General features: G+C 35.6%; 1 protein-coding gene across 2 annotated transcripts in view; it reads right to left on the bottom strand.

Moving 5' to 3' along the window:
* The window catches only part of LOC141394202 (phospholipid-transporting ATPase VD), a 136202-nt gene that overhangs the window by 54601 nt on the left and 55422 nt on the right, over positions 1-26179 (bottom strand). For both annotated transcript variants that reach the window (XM_073968178.1, XM_073968179.1), the window contains exon 3: positions 12010-12190. In XM_073968178.1, the coding sequence (XP_073824279.1) occupies positions 12010-12190 (181 nt within the window). The remainder of the gene's footprint in view (positions 1-12009; positions 12191-26179) is intronic.

The raw sequence follows: 26179 nt of genomic DNA, 5'->3' as shown, positions 1-26179 counted from the left end.
ATCAAAAACTTTGAGGCTTTAATCCTCCCCATCGTTAGAAATAGCTATCTAGTAGTTGATCACAGCATACAGCATGGGTTCCGTAAGCAGCACAGTACAGTGCAGTGATGTTGGCGCTTGACTTGTAAAGAGCATTTGACACTTTCAAGCACTCCACGCTGTTTGAGGACATCGGGCAGACTACCCTTCGACCAAGTTCGGAATGATGGATAATCAGTTATATGTGTGCACGCCGGTCGTACGTGGAATTCAGAAACAAGACGACCCTTAGGTGAGGTGATATCTCGTGAACTGTTGAGACCGTAACGTGTGCGGATGATTGTAGGATCCTGGCGTCAGGTACATTCCCTGATGAAATTTGTGAAACGCTGAACTCCTATTTGACTGATCTTACCACATTTTTGCAAGCGAGGTATATGCAAATATCCGCCACTAAATCTACGGCCACTCTGTTCATCACATGGACGGCAGAGGTGAGAACCGAGATGAAAGTCATTGTTAGAAACTACGCCAAAATTCTAGGGGTCACATTGCACAGCATGTTCATGTCGTCCGCGCACGCCTGAGCTATCTGCGACAAGCTGAGAGATAGAAGCAAGGTCCTCAGGTCCCTAACCAGTAGCACTTGGGGTGCAGATAAAGAACCCTTGTTCACCACATATAAAACGACATCTGTGGTAAGCTATGCGGCGCTATTGTGGTCCGCGAATATAAGTGCAACACAGTGCATGTCTTCAGTGGACCATCTACATGAGAAGACATAGATTCTTCCAGTACAGCAACACAAAGGCATGCTTTCGTTGCAATACTTGCTCTGATGTCACCGTGAAAGCCATACTAATCAGGGACGTACACAGGATTTGACCAAAAATCATAAAATTTTAAAATGTAGTGTAGCGTCACGTAAAGCTATTTTAAAGGTTGTTGTTAGTTGATTTTTATATTAAATATTGACGCAAGGTACTTAAATTCAATAGTGAGAGAGAACTCAAGATATTTAAGATACAATTTGGAAAATTGGAACATAGAACCAGTTGAAAATGAACTACGTAACAGAGAAATATCTTTGAAATACATTAAAGGTTTTCAACTTTGAATTAATATTGTTTCTACTTATTTCTTGAATTATAATGAAACAATTTTGATTTAACGTTAAAAAACTTTTAATTAATATTGGTTCTTTTTATTTCGTGGCTTAAATTGAATCAACATGGAATCAACTTTTATTTAAGGACAGACATTGTTAAATCAACATGGCAACATTATAAATAACTGTTCATAGCATTTTAGATGTTTTATAGTAGTTTGTGAAAATTCGTGCTTTTTGTACGCTTAGAACAATGTTAGTAAAATTAAATTTAGTTAATTGTGTACTGTACATAGAAAGTGGTGAAGTCGTGACAATTGTAGATAGTGAAATTGATATCTGAAAACATGGTCGTCGCGCAAAACGAAGAAGTGCAAAGCATCTCTACTGAAGCTGATGTATGTTTTGTAGAAGAAACTGTATGCAAACAAACAATTTCTACAAAAATATTGGAAGACGAAGACACCAAAAAAATTGATCGAGTGGCTAGAAGAAGCCGGATTGTCCGAAGTTTTCCTTTATTTGAAAGGTAAGTTTGATTTTTATCATAGTTCAGGCTCATTTGGTAATATACCAGCGTATCCGCCAAGGTTACTTTTGATAGCTTGAAATACTTTGACAGGGAGGATATAAAGGAGGCTATTCCAGCCATAGGAAACCGTGCAAAGTTTCGCAGCAACGACTTCGCATGGAAAAAGGAAATGGTAGATTGTGTCCTTCGATATACTTAAATTTATTTTGCAGTAGGAAGGCTAATTTTCTATTTTGATTAATTTTCAGTTCGGAATAGAAGACGACACATGCTCGCTCAAGTCTGAGATTTGATTCAGTTGCTTCAGCACTTGAAGCATCATTAAGCCCAGATACATTGAATTGGAGCGATGTTATGGAAAACATTTAGTTTACGGCGCAAAGAGCTGAAAACGCAAGCATCTTAAAATCTTGGCCTATATATACTGATGCCAGAAGCCCAGACTTGGTAAGTTTTTTTTTATTATTTAACGACTACGGGTAAAGTACATACAGTGTTGTGCATATCAAAAGCAACAAATCCAGCATTACGCATTAATTCAATTTTTGAATGCGTTACAATTTTTTAAAATGTAATATTTTGTCTCCAGTTGTTCTTGTTATGTACTTTGTAGTTGGATGAGATAACAACAACAATATTGACTGATCTTTGAGAATGGGGAGTGCAAAACAAAAGCAACAACGGAATATCATTTAAAATTGTAGTGTTATCGTTTTTAATTAGCTGTACTTTTGACTTAAATTTGATTTTTGTTGTTGTGTAATTTTCTGAAGAATTTGCATTTGATATCATAACAGGGTTGCCATCTCCTACCACTTTTCCCATGGTATGTGGAAAATGTCGTTATACCTTCAAATCAAATTTGTTTCCTTTATATAAACATTTAAATTGTAAAATATTCATTCGGAAACTGTATTAGTATCAACCGTTCATATGTGCGCCGTATAATAAAAACGTTAAACTACCGAATATAGTTAAACACAATCCATCCTGGTGTAAATCCCTTGAGGCCATCGGCACTTTGTGGCTAAAAACGTTGGAAAAAACTTAAAAAATAATGCGAATAGGTACTTCCAAGAATTAGTTGAGGCTCTTGTTTCCAATATAAGTTCGCAGAAAAAGTTTTGAAAACAATTTAAACAGTTATACTCTGGACAAGAAACCATTGTCATACCCAAAGGAAGACAATTTATGAAACACTGGTAGAAAATCCAATGTTTTATACGATTTAAACGGTCCAATTTGATTTTTTTACTTTTGATAAATTATATTAAAAATAAGATTCAATAACAAAAATATAAAAAAACAAGAATTATTTAGCCATATGACATTATTTTATCCTCTGTTGGTTGAAACTATGGGTTCTTGACCGATGTGTTGTTTGAGTTGGAAACTGTATAACGTTTCAAATTGTTTTCAAAACTTTTTTTGCGAACTAATCTGGGACTTACATCGGAAATAAGAGCCTCAACAAATTCTATAAACTTCCTTGCTATTCGCATTAGTTGTAAAGTTTTCCCAACGTTTTTAGCCACAATGATTTTGGTAATGGTCGGATATTATTCGGAATTTGAAAAAAAAACTTATTTGGAGAAAACGTTTTATTTCAAAGCGAATATCTCTCTTCTGTAAGAGGAATGTCGAAAGCAAAACCTGGCAAGGAAAGAGAAAATATCACCTTTACAAAATGTGAAGTAGGTTGTCATAGGTGTCAAACAACGGAGATATCGCAATAGTCGGTAATGTATCCATTTCACCATTTTTTGTGCAATCACACTACAGGTCGAAATTTTGATCGGATCCTCACGAAATGTTGGGGGTTGATGGGGGCCTCACAGAGAAAGAAGCCTATTGATGGTTGGCGTACATCCCACTTTTCCATTTTTATTTGAGTTGTACTGACGATGCACTTAAATGCGTTTCAACAAAATTGACCTGTATTAATGAAGACATTTAGAGCAAAGGCGCTAAGCTATCCCAATTTTAATATTTTGAATTTTACCAGTCAACAGCTTAAGCACAGGGGTAGTGGTGTAGGATATCACGTAGTCGACCCCGACCCCTGGCTCACTTGTTTTAAAATGTAAATTTTTTTTTAAGAAAACTAATTTATAAATTTGTTTTTTATTTTTCTTTTTATTTATTTATATCTTTATTATTGGAAAATACACACGGTGAGCCTTAACTAATTTTAAATGGAAGGTGCTTACACCTCGGAAGTTTTTGCTGATTCTGAAACTACAATGCTCATAGATGAGAAATATCATGAAACAAAAAAATCGCCGGAGGGATTTTAAAATAAATCGCGATTTAAGTTCACATTTTTAGGGGTTCTTTAGGTTTTCACGATTTTGCTTGGAAACCGCGAGTTCTATGTAAATGGCACTAAAGCAAATGTTGTAGCAGAGAAAATTCTACACAAGATTGGCCTTTATGATATTTTCGTATATTTTACCGTTTTTAAGATATGGAAGTTCAAATTGGGACAATGCACTGACTGTATCGCCCCCTTATAAAACAATATCATGCACAGTGTCCCTTAACTAACTTTTAATGAAAACGGCTTACACATGGGATGTTTTTGCGGATTCTGAAACAGCAATGTTCATAGATGAGAAAAATAAAAAAGAGACAAAATCGCCGGATGGATTTTTAAAAAAAATCGCGATCAAAATTCACAATTTTAGGGTTTTTTTGGTTTTCACGATTTTGCTTGGCAACCGCAAGTCGTATCGAAATGAGTCTAAAGAAATTGTTATAGCTGTGAAAATTCTCTACAAAACTGACCTTTAGGCTCTTTCGTAGGTTTTACAATTTTTGAGATATAGAGGTTCAGTTCAAATTTTTAGGTTTTTATCTTAAGTCTTCAAGATGTTTCTTGGAAACCGCAAGTCATATCAAAATGGGACTAAAGAAAATGTTGAAGCTGTGAAAATTCTCTACAAGACTTGATGATTAATTTTTTCCTAGGTTGTTCCATTTTCAAGATATAAAAGTTTTATTTAGGAAATTGCAGTAAATACATTGTTTTATAAGGAGGCGATACAGTCAGTGCATTGTCCCAATTTGAACTTCCATATCTTAAAAACGGTAAAATATACGAAAATATCATAAAGGCCAATCTTGTGGAGAATTTTCTCTGCTACAACATTTGCTTTAATGCCATTTACATAGAACTCCGGTTTCCAAGCAAAATCGTGAAAACCTAAAGAACCCCTAAAAATGTGAACTTAAATCGCGATTTATTTTAAAATCCCTCCGGCGATTTTTTTTGTTTCATGATATTTCTCATCTATGAGCATTGTAGTTTCAGAATCAGCAAAAACTTCCGAGGTGTAAGCACCTTCCATTTAAAATTAGTTAAGGCTCACCGTGTACAAACATAAGGAATTCAGAATTTGATAAACCAAAGTTAAATTCAAATAAAAATTATTTTAAAAAAATAAGTCTCAGTGTTTTATTTAGAAATGCAGTTAAAACTAAAAAATAATTTGTCGCTTAGCCTCAATAAATATATTCTTTCTCATGATAGAATCTCTTAAATAAAACGCTTGCATTTAAATTACGAATGGTGGCAAAATTAAACGGCAAGCGTTTTATTTGAGAGATTCTATCATGAGAAAGAATATATTTATTGAGGCTAAGCGACAAATTATTTTTTAGTTTTAAGTGCATTTCTAAATAAAACACTGAGACTTATTTTTTAAAATAATTTTTATTTTTAACTTTTTAGTAAATACATTTTTTTGACCACTGAGAACGCCAAATGCCGAATTACAGTCCATTTGAGCAAAAAATGTAGACTAAAATGCTTGAAATTGGGTGGTACCGTTATATGGAGGCAATATTAAACCTTGACCTACGTCCACAATTTTTAGTGGGGAAGTTCCTGGAGTATTGAGAAATCCAAATGCCCAGTTACAGCAAATTCGGGCTAAAAATGAAGACAAAATCCCCAAAATACCAGAAGTCGGGTGGTACCGTTATATGGGGGCTATAGGAAAAAATGGACCCATATCGATTTTGGTTTCATATTCATGTATAGTCATCTAAATCTGAAAAATGTGCAAAGTTTTAGTTCGATTGGTCAACTGCAACCGTGCTAAACATCAGTTTCCAGATTTTAAAAGGGGGTCAAGTTAGACACCTTAAAAACACTGTAACAATGGACCAATATTAGTTTTGATTTCATATTCGTGTATTGTCATCCAAATCTGAAAAGTGTGCAAAGTTTAAGTACGATTGGTCAACTGCAACTGCGTGAAAAATGAGTTACCAGATTTGAAAAGCAAAATACCTGAAATCGGGTGGTACCGTTATATGGGGGCTATAGGAAACAATGGACCCATATTGGTTTTGGTTTCATATTCATGTATTGTCATATAAATCTGAAAAGTGTGCAAAGTTTTAGTTCGATTGGTCAACTGCAACCGTGTTAAAAATCAGTTACCAGATTTGAAAAGGGGGTCAAGTTAGACACCGTAAAAACACTGTAAGAATGGACCAATATTAGTTTTGATTTCATATTCATGTATTGTCATCCAAATCTTAAAAGTGTGCAAATTTTAAGTTCGGTTGGTCAACTGCAACTATGTGAAAAATGAGTTACCAGAATTGAAAAGCAAATTAGATAAAACATTGTAAAACAGTGTAAAAATGTACCAATATTGGTTTTGATTTCATATTCATGTATTGTCATCCAAATCTGAAAAGTGTGCAAACTTTTAGTTCGATTGGTCAACTGCAACCGTGTTAAAAATGAGTTACCAGATTTGAACTAAACACACACCAAAGCAAGTTAAATAAAACACTGTAAAAAACATTTTAGGTCGTAAATATAAGCGGACAAAACTAAAGCTCCCCCCAATTTGAAGTACAACAAAAAATATTGAAATCAATATTTCGTTACGTATCCTCTAATCTGGATGATACAAGCACATCTTAGACATAGAGGATACTAAATTATTAATTATTGTGGGAGAAATAATTGATTTTCGGAAAATTTAGCTTAAATTCTCAAAATACTGAAAATCGGAGGACCCAGGTCCACAATTTTTGGTGGAAATGGTTTGTGACCACTAGGAAAATTTGGCTTAAATACTCAAAATACCGAAGATCGGAAGGTACCGCTATATGGGGGCTATATACCAAAACATTAGCCGATATTGTTCATATTCATCCAAAAATGATGCTACAGCATCTTCTGCTCAAATACAAAGTCGCTTTGATTGAAAAATTAGCAAAAGAACGATTTACAAAAGAACGGTAGACAACGGCTTATTCAGTCGACGACCAGCAAAAAACCTTTCATATCGACAAAAGGAAGGAGCCAGGTTGGATTCGCCCGACGTAAACTTTCAAAACGCCGATACTCGTGTCTTCTTTTTTTCGGTCTTCTTTCATAATCTGTGCGGAGTTTCTTGTAATTTTAAAAAAGTTCGATTTTGTTGTACAGTGTAATTGAAACAGAAACTTAAAGAATCGATTAAAAAAATAGTGAAAAAATGGACCTTTTTGTTCAAAAATCCTACAAAAAATTAAAATAGTGCATCTAGCCTAAAGGCAAGATTTTTATGATTTGAAAGCTCACCAAAATACATATGTGAAGATAATCCATTCTTTTTCGAGCTATCGTTGACACCGACTTCAAAAATTCAATTTCGAGGAAAGCGCGTTTTAAGTTCCGCCTCTACATTACGGTTACGGAGTCAAGCCATTTTTGATTCGACTCCGTCTGCAAACACCGGTGTAGGTTTTTCACGACTCCAACTCCAGTGTCGACTCCAAGGATAATTTCCTACTCCACTCAAAGTTAATAATACAGCTGTGTTCAAAATAATAGGAGTGCTCATTCACACCAAGGGAATGGCCGAATAAACATGGTTAAACTTACCCATTTTGGTTTATTTTTAATTTATTTAACATTGTTGACATCCCAACAGTTAATTCATCAGCAGAAATATGGTAATTTGTTTTAAATTATTTACTGTTTACACCAACATTATAAATCGTCTTCAAATTTGTTGTTCAAAAAAATAGGAGTGCGGAAGAAAAAGGACAATACAAATATTTTTAGTTGAGTTTAAGGTCAAAATTGTCTATATTTTAGTTGTCAGTAGTGAATCCAATAGATTTTATGAGATTTGATGGCTGTTTGAAAACAAAAGTTCTTTTGGAGGTAGCCTAAAAACAGGTGATTGTCCTTGCAGCGATTTTTTTCATAAATTGAGCACTTATTGGGTAACTCAATCGATTTTGTAGACAGAAGTTTAGTGATTAGAGTTTTTTGATGCTCTGGCTGTTATCTCGAACAATATATAATGATCGGTATCCCGGAAATTCGTGTATTTTGATCATTGAGCCAAGTTAAAGCCGGTTTCGATTAACTCTTTATGTAAGGATCGGTTAAAAAAGCGTATCTATAAGGCATTAATTTCTCGATCAAGTGATGTTTTGAGGTCCTTAGCATCTTAACTGCACGGAGAATTGATTATATGGTTCATTTTTGAATAATTGGATGATTGGCACATATGAGACATTTTTCAAAATGCTTTGTTGAGAAGGAAACTTTAAAGACAAACTTTTGAAGTTGGCCTAAAATTATTTTTATTAGGTTTTGCATCGTATAATAAACAGTTTTCTTACGAAAATAACCTAAATGAAGTATTTTTGAGTGAAAAACGTAAGTTTATATTGAAAAATATATTACGGCGTATACCAACCATAGTGCAATCCCAGCCTTCCTATCACTAAATGGTTCAAAGTACATTTCAACCGTTCACGTTTTAAACATTTTTTGAATAGAAGCGAAATTGATTGCATATACAAGATTATCACCCTAAGGACTTCCAAATATTATTTGGTTGGGGAATAAATTCCTTGTAGATACGCTTTTTTTGGTCGATCCTTACCTTAAGGGCTAATGTAAACTGTCTTAAACTTGGATCAAGGATCAAAATACACAAATTTATGGGATACCAAACATTATATATTGTTAGAGATAACATCCATAACATCAAACAAATCTAATCGTTAAAGCTTTTGTCTACAAAATCCATTGAGTTGCCCAATAAGTGCTCAATTTATGGAAAAAAAATTCTGCAAGGACAATCGCCGGTTTTTTGGCTACCTCCAAAGGACTTTTGTTTTCAAACAACAATCAAATCTCATAAAATCTATTGGATTTACTACTATCAACTAAAATATTGACAATTTTGATCCTAAACCAACTAAAACAATTTTTATCGTTCTTTTTCTTCCACACTCCTATTTTTTGAACAAAACTTTAAACACGATTTATAATGTTGGTGTAAACAGTAAATAATTTAAAGCAGATTGTCACATTTCTGCTGATGAATTAACTGTTGGGATGTCAACAATGTTAAACAAATTTAAAATAAACCAAAATGGATAAGTTTAACCATATTTTTTGACATATTTCTTTTTTTGTTTGGGCGCTCCTATTATTTTGAACGCAACTGTATATACACAACTTTAAAATTTTACCTACACTATGCAACACTGAAAATACAAACAACTTCTAGTATGCATTTTTTGAAAGTACATATTTAGACTACAAAAACCCTAGTAGGGTTTTGTCCTGTCAGATCCAGTTCGGATTTTAAGGTCTCATCTAAACCGGGCTAAATCTACAATTTTTTGCATTTATCAGGACTTTATCTCAGAAACGAATAGGAATTTGGCCTTGCTGTCTTAAGTAATATTGTAGCGCTAAACTAGAAGTTATCTTTTGAAACAAGTAAGAAAAGTCTATAGTCGGACGGAGCCGACCATGGGATACCCTATACCACTATCCCTGGACAATCTCTCTCCACGGAACTTCTTTTCAATGATTGTGAAAATTTAATTATCAAATATCAGAGATGTAATGTATAATACTTATGACCAAAACCAAAAAGTTATCTAGCATGACAAAGACATTTTTGTAGCAGGAAAGGAAAATTTAGTTCACACAAACTAAAATGTAATGAAACCCACTTATGTAGTACTACTACTTCCGTTGTTTAACCGCTACGTTATTGAAATTTTTACCAATTTCACTCAAAAGTTTCAGTCCATTTAACCCGCTAAGTATTAACTGATCTTCAAGTTGGTTTGTACGCTTCTTCTTCATCATCATATACTCTTACCTTATTTAAAACTACGCGTTGATCGGACTATTATTGAGACCTACAGAGCCGCTAGAAAATTGGATAAATATTATGTTTTTGGTCCATTTCACCCGCTAAATATTTTACGGTCATCACCAATAAGAATAGGGATCTATTCTGATCTGAACCCGACCTCCATACAAAATTTCGTGACAATCGGTCCATAATTGCGGCCTGGAGCGTGTTTACAATTTATAATGGACAGACGGACGGACGGACGGACACACATCACAAAATCGCTTTATCTCGTCGAGATATGAAGATTGGTATACCACATTGGGGGTCTCCGACGAATATTTCGCGGTGTTACATGAATTTTTACCAAAACAAACTTATAATACCCTTTTCCACATTGTGGTATAGGGTATAAAAACCACATAAGAAAAACTCCATCTAGGGCATCAAAATCTATAAAATATAGAAAATTTTACATAATTGCTGAAATTCTGGTCAGTATCGGCTAAACTATTGGGAGTTGAACCAAGTAGACTTTTGCAAAAATCTTCCAAATAAAGTTCTCAACAATTCTTTAGAACATTCTGAAACTCTAAAATGCTTACTTCATGTTGTTTCAGCGGTATTTTGCATCATATCTTTTACAACACGTATTTCAAACACAGTTCACACCAACAGTTTATTCTCGCATTTCGGATTTCACTACATTATAGACATTTTTATTAAATCGTCGTTCAAAAATGTACTGAAAACAACGGCATAGAGGCATTTTACAACAATGACATGTTCTGAAGAGTTGTGTATTACATTCCAGGGAATATTTCTCCAAAAGAAAATATTCAGAAAAAATAAACGGATTTGGAGATACGGTGCGAAATGTATAAAAATTGTGGTATTTTTGCATATATTTTGAAATCTGAGGCAATAAATGTAGTTTTTCGAGCTCATTATTTCTCCAAATATTTTATTCTTGTCCTTATCGAAAAATTTGCTTCAGAGGTCAGAAGAATATTCGCATAGGTTTCAGAGATATAGCCCCGAATTTCTTTAAAAACTCAATATTTAACCATGTTTAGATGGGGCCATAAAATCCGAGCTTGATCTGACACAACAAAACCCAACTAGGGTTTTCTGTCGTTTGGGTCTGTACTTTCAAAAAATCCTCAGTCAGATAATATTTAGACTTTCAAGATATGTAGTATCTAAAACCATTATTCCAAAATGTTTTTGATTTTTGTTTTTTTTTTTTTGCCATAAATATATTCACCTTAAAGGAGTAATTATAATTCGATTGTCGTGGAAATTTGAATTTGTTTGCAAAAATTTCAGTTTATAATCAAAATAGATACGACTCATCTTAAAAATATTTTATAGATAAATGTAGAAAAAATTTGTCCAGTGTCGGAGTCGAGATATTTTTTCGACTTAAACTCCGACTCCAGCAAAATTGGTGGATTCCGACTCGTAGACTCCGGCTCCGAAGCACTGTTGTACGCACAAAACGAGTTCTTCACTTTGACAGTCATATCTCAGCCAATTTTGCTCCGATCGACTTGAAATTTGTGTGGCATACTCTTTACATCTATTACTTCATTCGATTTTTATTTATGAAGATACATATAACATTTTTAAAAATTCCTGACAATTTCAGGAAAGTGGGCGTAGAAGTAGGCGTGGTCAAATTTTCTTTCCATAAAAAGCTAAGCCGGGTTATCCAAATATGTCCATCCGTTCTCAACTGATGCAATTACCAACGAACGACATTTGATTTTTATTTATAAAGATATGGCGTTTTTTTTAATATGGCATAGGGGAGATACCCCATCCCTTCGAAATTAAACAAAATATGCATCCTATTTTCCCTTAAAATTTCAGAAAAATTGGTTCAGTAGTTTTTTAGATGCAACCTATTTTAAAAAGTGAGCCTGTTAAAGTCTTTGGTTCCCAAATAAGTACATAAGGTCGGAGACACAACCCCAATTGTCTCGGAAATAGATTTTCAAACCGATAAATTCTGAAATGTTATGTACATAGTATTTTTAAAAAATAGTGTATAGGTGAAGTTCCCCGCCCCCTCCGAAATTCAACAAAATATGTAGCCATCCTTTTACATTCCCTGACAATTTCAGGAAAGTAGGTTCAGTAGTTTTTGTAGAAAACTTTGAAATTGAAAAAATGGGCATGAATATGGGCGTGATCAACGAACGACATTTGATTTTTATTTATAAAGATATTGCTAGGTATTTCTTGTCATTTATACTAACCTCTCTTCTCTTGAGATTTGTTTCACCATCTAAATCACAGGTGTCAATATAACAGACCCCATGGGGGTCACTGGTACGTAATAAGAGAATATCAGCAGGTACTGTTTCATTATTTGACAAATGTACAATGTCACCAACTCGAACGTCCTGCCATTTTGCTCGCTTATATCGTTCTGTCTCACTAAAAGGAAAAAAAGAGAGAAAAATAAATTATTATAAAAAATTTCCACTTAAAAATATCGAATATATATTATGTCATACATGGCTACAATAGTAGACATAAAAATTATAAAAATATTATATTTTTAATATACTCCAAACATTGTCTAGCAGGTCCTTAAATTCATCAATTATTTTACCAATTCTTCCTATTTGCTTAAAGTGGTCGAAACTCAACAAATTGAATAGCATCCAATCTAGACCAACAAAAAAGTTTTTATTATAAAAACAATACATAACAAAACTTTTATTAACAACTATTTAATATGACGTAATTTTCTAACCTGCCGCCTTTGACGTTTTCCAGGGCACTCTCAAAAGGATTCACTTTGTCCATATTTACATAAGGCAATTTTCCTTGCGGCAGTTGTCAGAGGGCTGAGGCGTAAGGTAACCCTTTGCCTCTCAACACCCTCTCTCACCATCAAACTGGCAATTGCCGCAAAGAAAATTACCTAATGTAAATATGGACTTTCTGTAAGATTGTTGGTCGGATTTGTCCGTCTTCCTTCTAAAAAGTCCTTCCCCGTTTCAATGTTGTTATTATTGTTGGTAATAAACATATTTCGGTATGTGATGTAATTCGGCATTGTGTTATATTACATTACCCGATTCCGTGCTGTAGGTTGCTTTTACATTACATACCCGTATGATTACTTCTTATTCGGTTTTGAAAACCCCACGTAAGTTTTTTTTTTATCAAGAATATGACAATTGAAAATAGTTCTCCTTAATTGTAAAGTACTTTTGAACAATGGAAGGACAAAGTTTACAGGTGTCAGACTTATTAATAGTTTACAAAGTTTAACACCTGAATATACGCGCACATGTCTAATCGGTTTTAGTACTCATGGCCCCAACCCAGTACTATGTATTGTGTCAATTGGCCACAATTGCCCCCAAACCTTAACAAATTCCGCATGGGAATTTTCTAAGCTTAACAACAATTTATTTCATCTGTTTGACATTTCTTAGACTGGTAGCAGCGTACTATATTGCATGTCACTTAATTGACACAGTGTGATTTACGTTCACTTTCCATTTCCCCATGGGCTAGGTGTGGGGGGCATGACTGTACTAGATTTTCTCAGTAGGCGTTTAATAAGTGTTTAAATGTTTACAAAATAGTACCAAATCATCATGTTAAATCTTTTAGCTAATCATAAGATAATATGTCTCAGTTCCCTGTGGAAAGCAATTTCCGTAAAAGAAAATGTTGAGAATAATGATGTGGTAGTTTTCATAATGATTTGTCAACAACAACTTATGTTGACACCTAAGAATTTGTATTAAAAATTTCCAACAGACGTAGCCAAAAATTTTTCATGATTTGCAGATACTATGAGGTTCAATCAAGACAGGTATCGCATGCTTTGTCAGAAATAGTACGTTGGTCGATATATTAAGTTCCACTCTGTCAAAAAGACAGAGAAGTTAGAACTCTGACGAAAATGTATTCTCCTGTCGATTTGTAATAAACTGATAATGCCAAATTGAGTGCATCATTATTACTAGCAATCCCCTTGTATTCTTCGACGAAAACTAATCGATTTATATTTATCCGGGAATATGCCTACATTTGCTTAACAGATTACCTGCATAAGATTTTTAGAGGCGCACTGTTATTCAAACCTAAGATCTGTACATTGTGCGCCCAAAATATGAATGGCAGGAGATGGCCCCAAACAGAGGCAAGACTAAATAAGCAAGGACCCCAACAACTGCAAAATTCTTTCATCCCAGCAATCTTGGCAAACAGTACCCCGTTTCTGAGATATTTGAAACGAACTTTAAGATCTTTGTCATTTCAAGGTAAGCAATCGAGTTAGAACTCAGACAAAAAGGTATTCTCCTGCCGATATATAATAAACTGATAATGTCAAATTGATACAGATTATAGAAGAAAATAGGAACTCCAAAAGTGCGACATTTTCAACAGCAGCCCATTCTGCGGCCAAAACTAATCTATTTATATTTTTTCGGAAGGATGGCTACATTTTCTTAACAGCTCATCAGCACAAGATTTCCAGAGGAGTTTAATGACCCCTTTGGCACACGAAATATGACCGAATTGCGCAATGGACTGCACTCTTCGTGAAGCATCGAGGCTTGCAGAACGAAAAAAGCAAATGATACCGTATAAAATCGACTTTTTAGTTATAAGCGAAATGAGATGGAAAAAAGCGATTGGACGAAGCAGCAGGAGAAAATGGAAGCTCTGCAGTTTGACGGCAGAATCGCAGCTGAGTTGCTTTGACGTCACATCATATCAGCTTGGGGGAAGGAAAAATTACAATGTGGAAGAAAGGCATCGTTGTGAAGTTAGCCAAAAATTACGACTTGAAAGATTGTAACAACTGGAGAAGAATAACCCTGCTCAACACCATATACAAGCATAATAAAATACAGCAGCCATAATAAAAAACAAAATTCAAAGGCATAATGTTTTTTACATTCTGAGAGATGAACAAGATGAACAAATAAAATCTGTCTAGATAAGGCCAACACCCTACGCGTCATAACAGAACAATTTATAGAATGGCGCACCCCCGCACAGTAGATAGTTCATTGACATAAAGCATTGAGCAAAAATGGAGTACCCCAGAAAATATTCAAAATAATAAAAGTGATGTACGAGCATGCAGAACTCTCAGTTCTTCACAACCTGAGATGGTCAGTCAGAAAGTTTTATGTATATGACATACTTTTCCGACGTATAATACATGCATCGAAAACGTCGTATACCTATCCAAAATCAATAGGTTTTTGACAAAAAATAAAATTATTCAGAGGAAGCGAGGTTATTTTAACACTGTGGGAAAGAGGAATTCAGTACTTAGTTTTATCCAGGAAAGAACACCATTGATTCTATGACCGGCGTTCTCCAAGGACGCAGAAGTGGATAAACTGATAGATTGTAGAATATTTCAAGCTCCGGTCAAACGTGTTTGTTTCGATTAAAGGTTGCTGATCGGAAACTTCGGTCCCGAAGATCGCAAACTTTACACAACAAACCTATTGGTGGCGTTCTTTGACTTAATATGCCGATGATTTCGAATATTTCATTATCAAGGCAATCAATCACCTAACCAGACATATTTGAGCTCGAAGGAAAATGTGTCGTGTTTGTCGGTGTTTATACCTCAAAACCATGAAAAGGGAATTGTTCATTTCGCCTAATAAGCTTACTAGTTTTTAGTTTGCTTATTTGGTAACTTTGGTTAGCTAGAATTTAAAAATAACTTTTCCGCCAACTTGAGGCAAACTCCTTTTTATATCACAACTTTTAAAAGTTTACAACGTTTACTACTTTTTATTTTATGTTACCTTATGTCACCCCTACAGCTCACGATTGCACCGCATGAAATAATGAACAAGTAAAAAAACATTTATTTTAGCCGGGAGGTACCTTTATATGGAGTCTATACCAAAACATGTACCGATGTTAACAATTTTTGGTGTACAAGTTCAAATGTCAATTTGCAACTAGTTCCGTCAAAAAATGTAGCAAAAATCCTAAAAATACCGAAAATCAGGAGGTACCAGTAGAAGTTTTGTGACCACTAGGAACCTCAAATGTGAAATTTCCGTTGGGTAAAAATTGTAGCCAAAAATCCTCAAAATACCGAACATCGGGATGTGAGGCTATATGGGGGCTATACCTTGACCTGCCCATGGAAAAAAAGACACTCAGGTGCAAAAATATAAACTTCTAGTCCAGTTATTGCGGACACTAGCGTGTTTACAACAGACAGACAATCGGACACGACTGGTTCGACTCAGAAATATATACTATGGTAGAGCGTATAATGAAGGGGCGTAACTTAGAGACTCTCACAACAACTCGAAGACTAGATTGCAAGATATCCAAAATGCAATCAATATTAGAAGGCCTGGAGAGACTGGTTCACAATGTTGTACTTGAGATAAACGTCAAAAGAACCAAGGCCATGAGAATTTACAACACTAGTACCGAATACACCCTGCTTCAGAGCCGACAGCTTCTGCTATCTCGGCTAAACAAAGCGAGAGCAGCATTCGGACGCAATGTGTATGGAGATGCTCACACATATCCAGGAAAACCAAGCTTAAAATATTCGAAGCAGGTATAATATTGATTGTACTATACGGCAGTGAACCCAGGCTTGTATCTAACACCATCACGCAAAAGCTACAGGTATCCATAATCAAATGCCTCAGGATCTTCTGGCCCAACAGCTGTGGAACTTAAGGGAGTTATAGCCACTTGCAAATTAAAAGCAGTAAGAAAAGGATCAAAGTCGGGCGGGGCCGACTATATGATACCCTACACCACTGTGAATATGTAAAATATAAATCGGAGCTATATCCAGATCTAAACCGATTTTGATATAATTTGGCACATTTATTTCCAGACCGAATTCAGTCACACATTCCAAATATCATTGAAATCCGACTTATATAGCGTGTTTGGAGCAACAAATACGCGAAATCGGCCGAAAATATATATGGGTGCTATATCCAAATCTGAACCGATTTCGATATAATTTGGCACATTTATTTCTAGACTGAATTCAGTCACACATTCCAAATTTCATCGAAATCGGAAATATATAGCGTGTTTGGTACAGAAAATACGTGAAATCGGCCGAAAATATATATGGGAGCTATATCCAAATCTGAACCGATTTCTATATAATTTGGCACACTTATTTCTATACCAAATTCAGTCAAACATTCCAAATTTCATTAAAATCGGACGTATATAGCGTGATTGGTACATCGCATACGTGAAATCGGGCGAACATATATATGGGAGCTATATCCAAATCTGAACCGATTTCGATATAATTTGGCACATTTATTTTTAGACAAAATTCAGTCACACATTCCAAATTTCATCGAAATCGGACATATATAGCGTGTGTGTTACAGAAAATACGTGAAATCGCCCGAAAATATATATGGGAGCTATATCCAAATCTGAACCGATTTCGATATAATTTGACACATTTATTTGTAGACAAAATTCAGTCACACATTCCAAATTTCATCGAAATCGAAAATATATAGCGTGTTTGGAGCAGCAAATACGCGAAATCGGCCGAAAATATATATGGGTGCTATATCCAAATCTGAACCGATTTCGATATAATTTGGCACATTTATTTCTAGACTGAATTCAGTCACACATTCCAAATTTCATCGAAATCGGACATATATAGCGTGTGTGTTACAGAAAATACGTGAAATCGGCCGAAAATATATATGGGGGCTATACCAAAACTTGGACCGATATAGCCCATCTTCGAACTTGATCTTCCGACGGCTAAAAAAATGGTATTCCCCAATTTTCAGCGAAATCGGTCAACAAATGCGACCTGTATGTTGCGAACGGACGGACGGACGGACGGACATGCATAAATCGACTCAGAAAGTGATTCTATGTATATCCCTAGAAGGAACTATGGGTCTATCTCGCTTCCTTTTGTATGTTACATACAAATGCACTAACACATAATACCCCTTACCACATAGTGGTGTAGGGTATAAAAATCGAAAATTATTTTATTGACTCATTTTCAAGTTCGGGTAGAATAGATATGTTGCAAAAAAAATCGAGTCGATCGGACAACAATTGACTGACTGACAATTGATATGTGCGTTAGGATAGAAACAAAAAATGCGTTTTTCTTGAAATGGAATTTTTCAAAGCGGTGGCCATTGTAGCTCGAAATCAGATGATCCGATCTTCATATGTTTTTGTGGGATTATTATACACATAAAAATATTGTTCTTAAGTGAGAGACTTTTTTAAATATTTTTTGGCGGATTTGTGGCCGAAAATTTTTAACAAATGCAGAAAATCTTATTCATTCACAATTCACACCTGACAAAATGATTTTCGGATAGGTAAATACGTATTCTTTCGTGTGTAGTGCTTTTTGGACCAATTCTTTTTTTTTTTTTTTTTTTTTTTTTGGAGAAACTTAGCTTTTACTTACTAACTTAGATGGCTTTTGTATTAAACAGAACGTCTTGTTTCATAAGCCGAACTAAGAATAGATTTCCAAACGCACCGATCTTTTACGTTACTTCTCCAATTTTGGATGCCATGTTCTGTGATATCTTCTTCAACTTGGTCCTTCCATCGGAGTTTTGGCCTTCCCTTGGGGCGTATACCGTCGAGTGGCTCGTATTCAAATGCCTTTTTGGCGGGGGCATCTTTATCCATCCTGCTGACATGACCAAGCCAACGCAATCGTTGTAGTTTGATACGTTTTACTATATCGATGTCGGTCGGCTGGTATAGCTCGTGGTTCATACGACGTCGGTATTCACCGTCAACGCATATTGGTCCATAAATCTTTCGAAGAATTTTTCTCTCAAACACACCAAGTTCTGCCTCATCTGCTTTCGCAAGTACCCATACTTCAGATCCATACATAAGTACGGGTTGTATCAGTGTCTGGTAGAGCGTAAGTTTTGTTTGACGAGAGGTGGTTTTACTTGTAAACTGTTTACTTAGACCAAAGTAGCATCTGTTGGCCAATATTATTCTTCTCTTTATTTCAAGGCTTATATTGTTGATTTTATTTATGGCGGTGCCGAGGTAGATAAAGTCATTTACTATCTCAAATTTATAATTATCAACATCCACAGTTGGTCCGAGTCTACTGGACGACTTGCGTGTTGATAGCATAAACTTCGTCTTATCGCCGTTGACTGCCAGACCCACTTTGGTAGACTCTTTTTCAATTTTTCCAAAGGTGGCTGTTACGGCTCGCGCTGATCTACCTATTATGTCTATGTCATCTGCGTATGCAAGCAACATTACATCTTTATTGTATATCGTGCTGTTTTTGTCTCTGGCCGTATATATATTAGCATCTCGTATGACCTTTCCCAGTAGGATATTAAATAGGTCACACGATAGACTGTCACCTTGCCTGAAACCTCGTTTTGTGTTGAAAGGCTCGGAGAGGTTCTTTCCTATTTTAACCGCTGATCTTGTGTCAGCCAATGTCATCCTGCATAGTCGAATTAGTTTTGCAGGGATGCCAAACTCAGACATGGCTTGAAACACCTTTGCTCTAATTGGGCTGTCGAACGCGGCCTTATAGTCGACGAATAGGTGGTATGTGTCGATTTGTCTTTCGTGGGTCTTCTCCAATATTTGGCGCAGTGTGAAGATTTGGTCGACTTACCAGGTCTAAAACCGCATTGGTATGACCCGATTATTTCATTGACCATGGGTTTTAACCGTTCACACAGTATGCTCGACTACACTTTATATGCGATGGGCGAAAATTGGACACTGCTTAAAGGCGGACCCGTCGGCGATATACGACCGCGAAGCACCATAAAACTATAACACATACCAAATTTCATCAAAATTGGACGCATATTTCGTATTTGGTGCAGCAAATACGTAAAATCGGCCGAAAATATATATTGGAGCTATATCCAAATCTGAATCGATTTGCACTAAAAGCAATAGCGTTCTTCCTATGGCTAAAAAATTATATTCCCCAGTTTTCAGCTGAATCGGACAATAAATGCGGCCTGTACGTTGCGAATAAAAATATATGGACTGACGGACGGACATGCATAAATCGACTCAGAAAGTGATTATATGTATATCGCCATAAGGAACTAAGGGTCTATTTCGTTTCCTTCTGCATGTTACATACAAAATGCACAAAGACATAATACCCCTTACCACAGTGTGGTGTAGGGTTATAAACAGTGTTTGGTATGCGGGCATTTCTCAGAAAAAAAATCCGAAGGTAGCTCAAGGTGTGACCTTTCAGATGAAAAAATAAAATCTTCTAAAAAGTTGGGTAGATTTCTTGTAAAAATTCATGAAAACGGCTTTTTTGGTGCTCAATAAGTAGCCATAAGCCCTTAACGAACCAGGAACCCATGCAAACGCAGGTAAAACGTAGAAAATGGAGAGGAGATGGATTGGCCACACCTTAAAAAATTTTCATAGCATAACCAGAAGGGCACTTGAATAGAATCCCCGTATCACGAAATCGAGATCGACCAAGAAATCAAGGACTAAGACAAAATAACCTTACATGGAAAGATGCAGAAACAACTGAGTAAGTTTTTTGAAGCCCTATGCTCCCAAGAGAAGTAACTCTACTCTTTAAGCTTCAAACTATTTTTTCATCGTCCACGTCATTTGAAGTAGTACATTTTATCCTAACAAGCATTTTTGACTTGTTTTATTTATTTATTATTTTTTTTTTTTTTTTTGAAAAGCATAGTTCTTATATTGGGAATCGGTGTTGGCAAATTACCGTACTCCAAATCCTTATTTCAACCGGCAAATTATTGGTTTTAGCACTCTGAGATCTCAGATTTCTGGGTGTTAACGAAAGATCACTTGCTTTTTTCAGTGTAATTGATTTGAAATATTTCAACACAGACATAAACTGCGATTGTTAATAAATTTGAACCTCTTCTTTATCGATGATTTGTTCATTGAGTTATGTCGGAGTTTTACTATTTTGACACTAATAACAAGGCCGCCAAGTGAATGTCATGGTCAATATAATTGTCTCCTCCATAAATACATTGATATTGGTTTGGTTTATTTAGGCTGACCGTCGTTACGTTGAGTGGTTGTGGAATTCCAGAAGCTAAGATAAACACCAGTAGTTTTGTTGCTTAGCGGAATGACGTGGGTGTTGTAAGCAAACATTACCAATGAAACATACTATAGACAATCACTCGATGGTATGAATGAATGTGTCTACATATTTTTTTCAATATTTGACACATACACTAGTCTGCCATGTCACGTTTATACCGTACGGACATTGAGGTTTGTTCTATTGCTTTTGCCATCACATTCGTGAAAGTGTTTTAGTTCAGTTATTATTTCCACAGAGCACAGTTTCACTCCCAAGGCCCGTTTATTGTTTATATTCTGGCCAAGTATTAGGTTCCGCTTGTCTTCGCTAGAAATGAAAATATTACTGCATAGAATTGACGTAGTTTTATATTTTGTTTGATTTTTATATGCCAGCATTGAATGTGATGTACATACATAAGAAGTTAACCACTGAACTTCGATTTGTAGTATCAATGATTATTGGATAGAATGTATGTATGTATAAAAAAAGAGCAACCGTGGTGCAATACAGATTACCATAGAGGGTAATGCAATGGATTCCTGAATGCAACGTATTGACATTGTCAGTATCATTTAAACCTTTTGGAAACAAATTTTGAATTTGCAGTTGCGTCGTAATGTTTTCTAACGTTATCATTTTGAAAATAAGTAAACAAGTCCTTCAAACCATGTAAATTAGGTCAATGACGTTATATCGAAACTTGGACTTAATCAGAAAATTAGTTTCATATTAAATGCAAATCAGTTCACTTATGACTAGACCCAATTTCGTCACACATTCCAAATTTCATCAAAATTTGACAGATATAGGGTGTTTGGTGCAAATACGTAAAATCGGGCGAAAATATATATGGGGGCTATATCCAAATCTGAACCGATTTTCACCAAAAGCAATAGCGTTCTTCCTATGGCTTAAAACATGATATTCCCAAACCAGGTGAATCGGACAATAAATTCGACCTGACACTCATAAATCTATTCAGAAAGTGATTCTATGTATATCCCCAAAAGGAACTATGGGTCTATCTCGTTTCCTTTTGTTTTTTAGACCAATTTCTCAGGAAGTTTGGACTTGCCCCCGAAAAATGTACTTCGTAAGTGTAAGAAAAAATACGATGTACAACTTTGGGACCAAATCGGTTTCTCTTACGTACTACACAGTTTAGTTGATGCCGGCAGGCTTTTTTTTTTGGAGATTTTGGACCATTATCTCAGGAAATAGGGAATTGTACCCAGGGCCCGCAAAAAGAACTTTTTGTAAAAAAATTCAAAACGATTGGAGAGGAGCTGTTAATATGCACTTTTCGCAAATTTTGTGTGGGAGGTACCCAAAGGATGGGACATATATAGTTCATATTTCAACTTGATACATGACTAGATGAAATAAAACGATGTGCAAAGTTGGGACCAATCAGAAACTCTCTGCGATAGTTATTTTGCGGATTTGTCATTTTAGTTGGTGCCGTCAGGGTTTCTTGGAGCTTTTAGGCCAATATATAAGGAAGTATGCACTTGCCCCCGAAAAAATGCACCGTTGTAAAGGGCGCTGCAAAAAAAAAAACATTTCAAAACGAACCGAGAGGACTTCCTCAACTTCACTTTTTCCGAATTGTGTGTGGTAGGTACATGGAAGTAATATTATCATATGCAAAGTTATGACCAATTCGGTTACTCCCTTCGAGAGTTATCGTGCGCACTATTTTAATGAAATTTTTTGAACTTTTGTGCGGGAGGTACCGGAAGGAGTGGAAAGATCAGGCTTATTTATCTTCGAACTTAAATGTAAGTTTGATCGGTTACTTCGTTCGAGAGTTATCGTGCATCAGCCAGCCAGGCAGCCTGTTTTAGGATCAAATAGAAAAAAATAGGAGGTTGGTGGGAGTTCCAAAAAGTAAATATGTTTTGGGTCGCCCTAATATACAGACATAATATACAAGAGATTTCGCCCCAAAAGGAAACTCTTAAACTCTACAGATTTTTATATTCCGTTTTGTGAAACAGTGTTATTGATTATGTTCCATAACCAAATGCCAGATAACAAATTAATATTAATACCATCTATCAATCAAGTGATCCTTTGTTGCTTATAAATTAAATAAACAAACAAATCATCTGATAAAAATTAAATTTTCTGTGTTAGTTTGTTATCTTTCAGGTTTTAAGAAAATGTAATTTACTCATACAAAAATCTTAATGGTCTACTTTTGTACACTCCACCATAATAAGGAGGGTGTAATAAGTTTGTTTTGCTGTTTGTAACTCATCGAAATAATAACAAGTGAGCCAAGGCTATAGTCGGGTCGGGGCCGACTATGTGATACCCTACACCATTACCCCTGTGCATAAGCTCTTGACTGGTAAAATTCAACATATTAAAATCGGGATAGCTTAGCGCCATTGCTTTGAATGTCTTCATTAATACAGGTCAATTTTGTTGAAACGCATTTAAGTACATCGTCAGTACAACTCAAATAAAAAAATGCCTGTGAAGTTATATTGGAAATTATATTGGAAAAATTAATTTTTAGCTAAGGCGCAAACCATTCACAGGGTGACTCAGAGAAAACATATTTAACTAAAATTGGAGAACAAATTGAATCGCAAATTATAATTTATGGTCATAACTATTAAAATAACGGTAAAGTATAAACAATTCTGAACAAAATGAATGAAGGAGGCATAAATACGTGTTTAATATATATCAAAGAGCTGTATTGAAAAAGACACTGAACAGAACAGCCCATTGTGCCAAAACTATAAAAGATGGGCGGACGAAACTTGGCTTAAATTAAAGGCCTCTTGAATAGCTATCAGCCAATATATAGATTTTATCCGAAATCAATTTCAGAGATCTGCATTTTTGCGATCTACCTTGGGCCCACCTATGAAAAAGACACTAAACAGAACAGCCCATTGTGCAAAAACTATAAAAGATGGGCGGACGAAACTTGGCTTAAATTAAAGGCCTCTTGAATAGCTATCAGCACATATATAGGTTTTATCCGAAATCAATTTCAGAGATCTGCATTTTGCGATCTACCTTGGCCAAACCTATGAAATATATACTGAACATAATAGCCCACTGTTCCAAAACTATAAAAGATGGGCGGACAAAACTTGGCTTAAATTAAAGGCCTCTTGAATAGCTATCAGCCAATATATAGATTTTATCCGAAATCAATTTCAGAGATCTGCATTTTTGCGATCTACCTTGGGCCCACCTATGAAAAAGACACTAAACAGAACAGCCCATTGTGCAAAAACTATAAAAGATGGGCGGACAAAACTTGGCTTAAATTAAAGGCCTCTTGAATAGCTATCAGCCCATATATAGGTTTTATCCGAAATCAATTTCAGACATCTGCATTTTGCGATCTACCTTGGGCCCACCTATGAAATATATACTGAACATAATAGCCCACTGTTCCAAAACTATAAAAGATTGGCGGACAAAACTTGGCTTAAATTAAAGGCCTCTTGAATAGCTATCAGCCCATATATAGGTTTTATCCGAAATCAATTTCAGAGATCTGCATTTTGCGATCTACCTTGGGCCCACCTATGAAATATATACTGAACATAATAGCCCACTGTTCCAAAACTATAAAAGATGGGCGGACGAAACTTGGCTTAAATTAAAGGCCTCTTGAATAGCTATCAGCCCATATATAGGTTTTATCCGAAATCAATTTCAGAGATCTGCATTTTTGCGATCTACCTTGGGCCCACCTATGAAAAAGACACTAAACAGAACAGCCCATTGTGCAAAAACTATAAAAGATGGGCGGACGAAACTTGGCTTAAATTAAAGGCCTCTTGAATAGCTATCAGCCCATATATAGGTTTTATCCGAAATCAATTTCAGAGATCTGCATTTTGCGATCTACCTTGGCCAAACCTATGAAATATATACTGAACATAATAGCCCACTGTTCCAAAACTATAAAAGATGGGCGGACGAAACTTGGCTTAAATTAAAGGCCTCTTGAATAGCTATCAGCCCATATATAGGTTTTATCCGAAATCAATTTCAGAGATCTGCATTTTGCGATCTACCTTGGCCAAACCTATGAAATATATACTGAACATAATAGCCCACTGTTCCAAAACTATAAAAGATGGGCGGACGAAACTTGGCTTAAATTAAAGGCCTCTTGAATAGCTATCAGCCCATATATAGGTTTTATCCGAAATCAATTTCAGACATCTGCATTTTGCGATCTACCTTGGGCCCACCTATGAAATATATACTGAACATAATAGCCCACTGTTCCAAAACTATAAAAGATGGGCGGACGAAACTTGGCTTAAATTAAAGGCCTCTTGAATAGCTATCAGCCCATATATAGGTTTTATCCGAAATCAATTTCAGAGATCTGCATTTTTGCGATCTACCTTGGGCCCACCTATGAAAAAGACACTAAACAGAACAGCCCATTGTGCAAAAACTATAAAAGATGGGCGGACGAAACTTGGCTTAAATTAAAGGCCTCTTGAATAGCTATCAGCCCATATATAGGTTTTATCCGAAATCAATTTCAGAGATCTGCATTTTTGCGATCTACCTTGGGCCCACCTATGAAAAAGACACTAAACAGAACAGCCCATTGTGCAAAAACTATAAAAGATGGGCGGACGAAACGTGGCTTCAATTAAAGGCCTCTTGAATAGCTATCAGCCCATATATAGGTTTTATCCGAAATCAATTTCAGAGATCTGCATTTTGCGATCTACCTTGGGCAAACCTATGAAATATATACTGAACATAATAGCCCACTGTTCCAAAACTATAAAAGATGGGCGGACGAAACTTGGCTTAAATTAAAGGCCTCTTGAATAGCTATCAGCCCATATATAGGTTTTATCCGAAATCAATTTCAGACATCTGCATTTTGCGATCTACCTTGGGCCCACCTATGAAAAAGACACTAAACAGAACAGCCCATTGTGCAAAAACTATAAAAGATGGGCGGACGAAACTTGACTTAAATTAAAGGCCTCTTGAATAGCTATCAGCCCATATATAGGTTTTATCCGAAATCAAAATATATAGGTTTTATCCGAAATCAATTTCAGAGATCTGCATTTTGCGATCTACCTTGGGCCCACCTATGAAATATATACTGAACATAATAGCCCACTGTTCCAAAACTATAAAAGATGGGCGGACGAAACTTGGCTTAAATTAAAGGCCTCTTGAATAGCTATCAGCCCATATATAGGTTTTATCCGAAATCAATTTCAGAGATCTGCATTTTTGCGATCTACCTTGGGCCCACCTATGAAAAAGACACTAAACAGAACAGCCCATTGTGCAAAAACTAT

The sequence above is a fragment of the Musca autumnalis genome, unplaced genomic scaffold, assembly GCF_047663935.1.
Source record: "Musca autumnalis isolate F117 unplaced genomic scaffold, ASM4766393v1 scaffold_2, whole genome shotgun sequence".
Classification (NCBI taxonomy): Eukaryota; Metazoa; Arthropoda; class Insecta; order Diptera; family Muscidae; genus Musca; species Musca autumnalis.
This window is presented reverse-complemented; position numbering and strand designations above follow the sequence as displayed.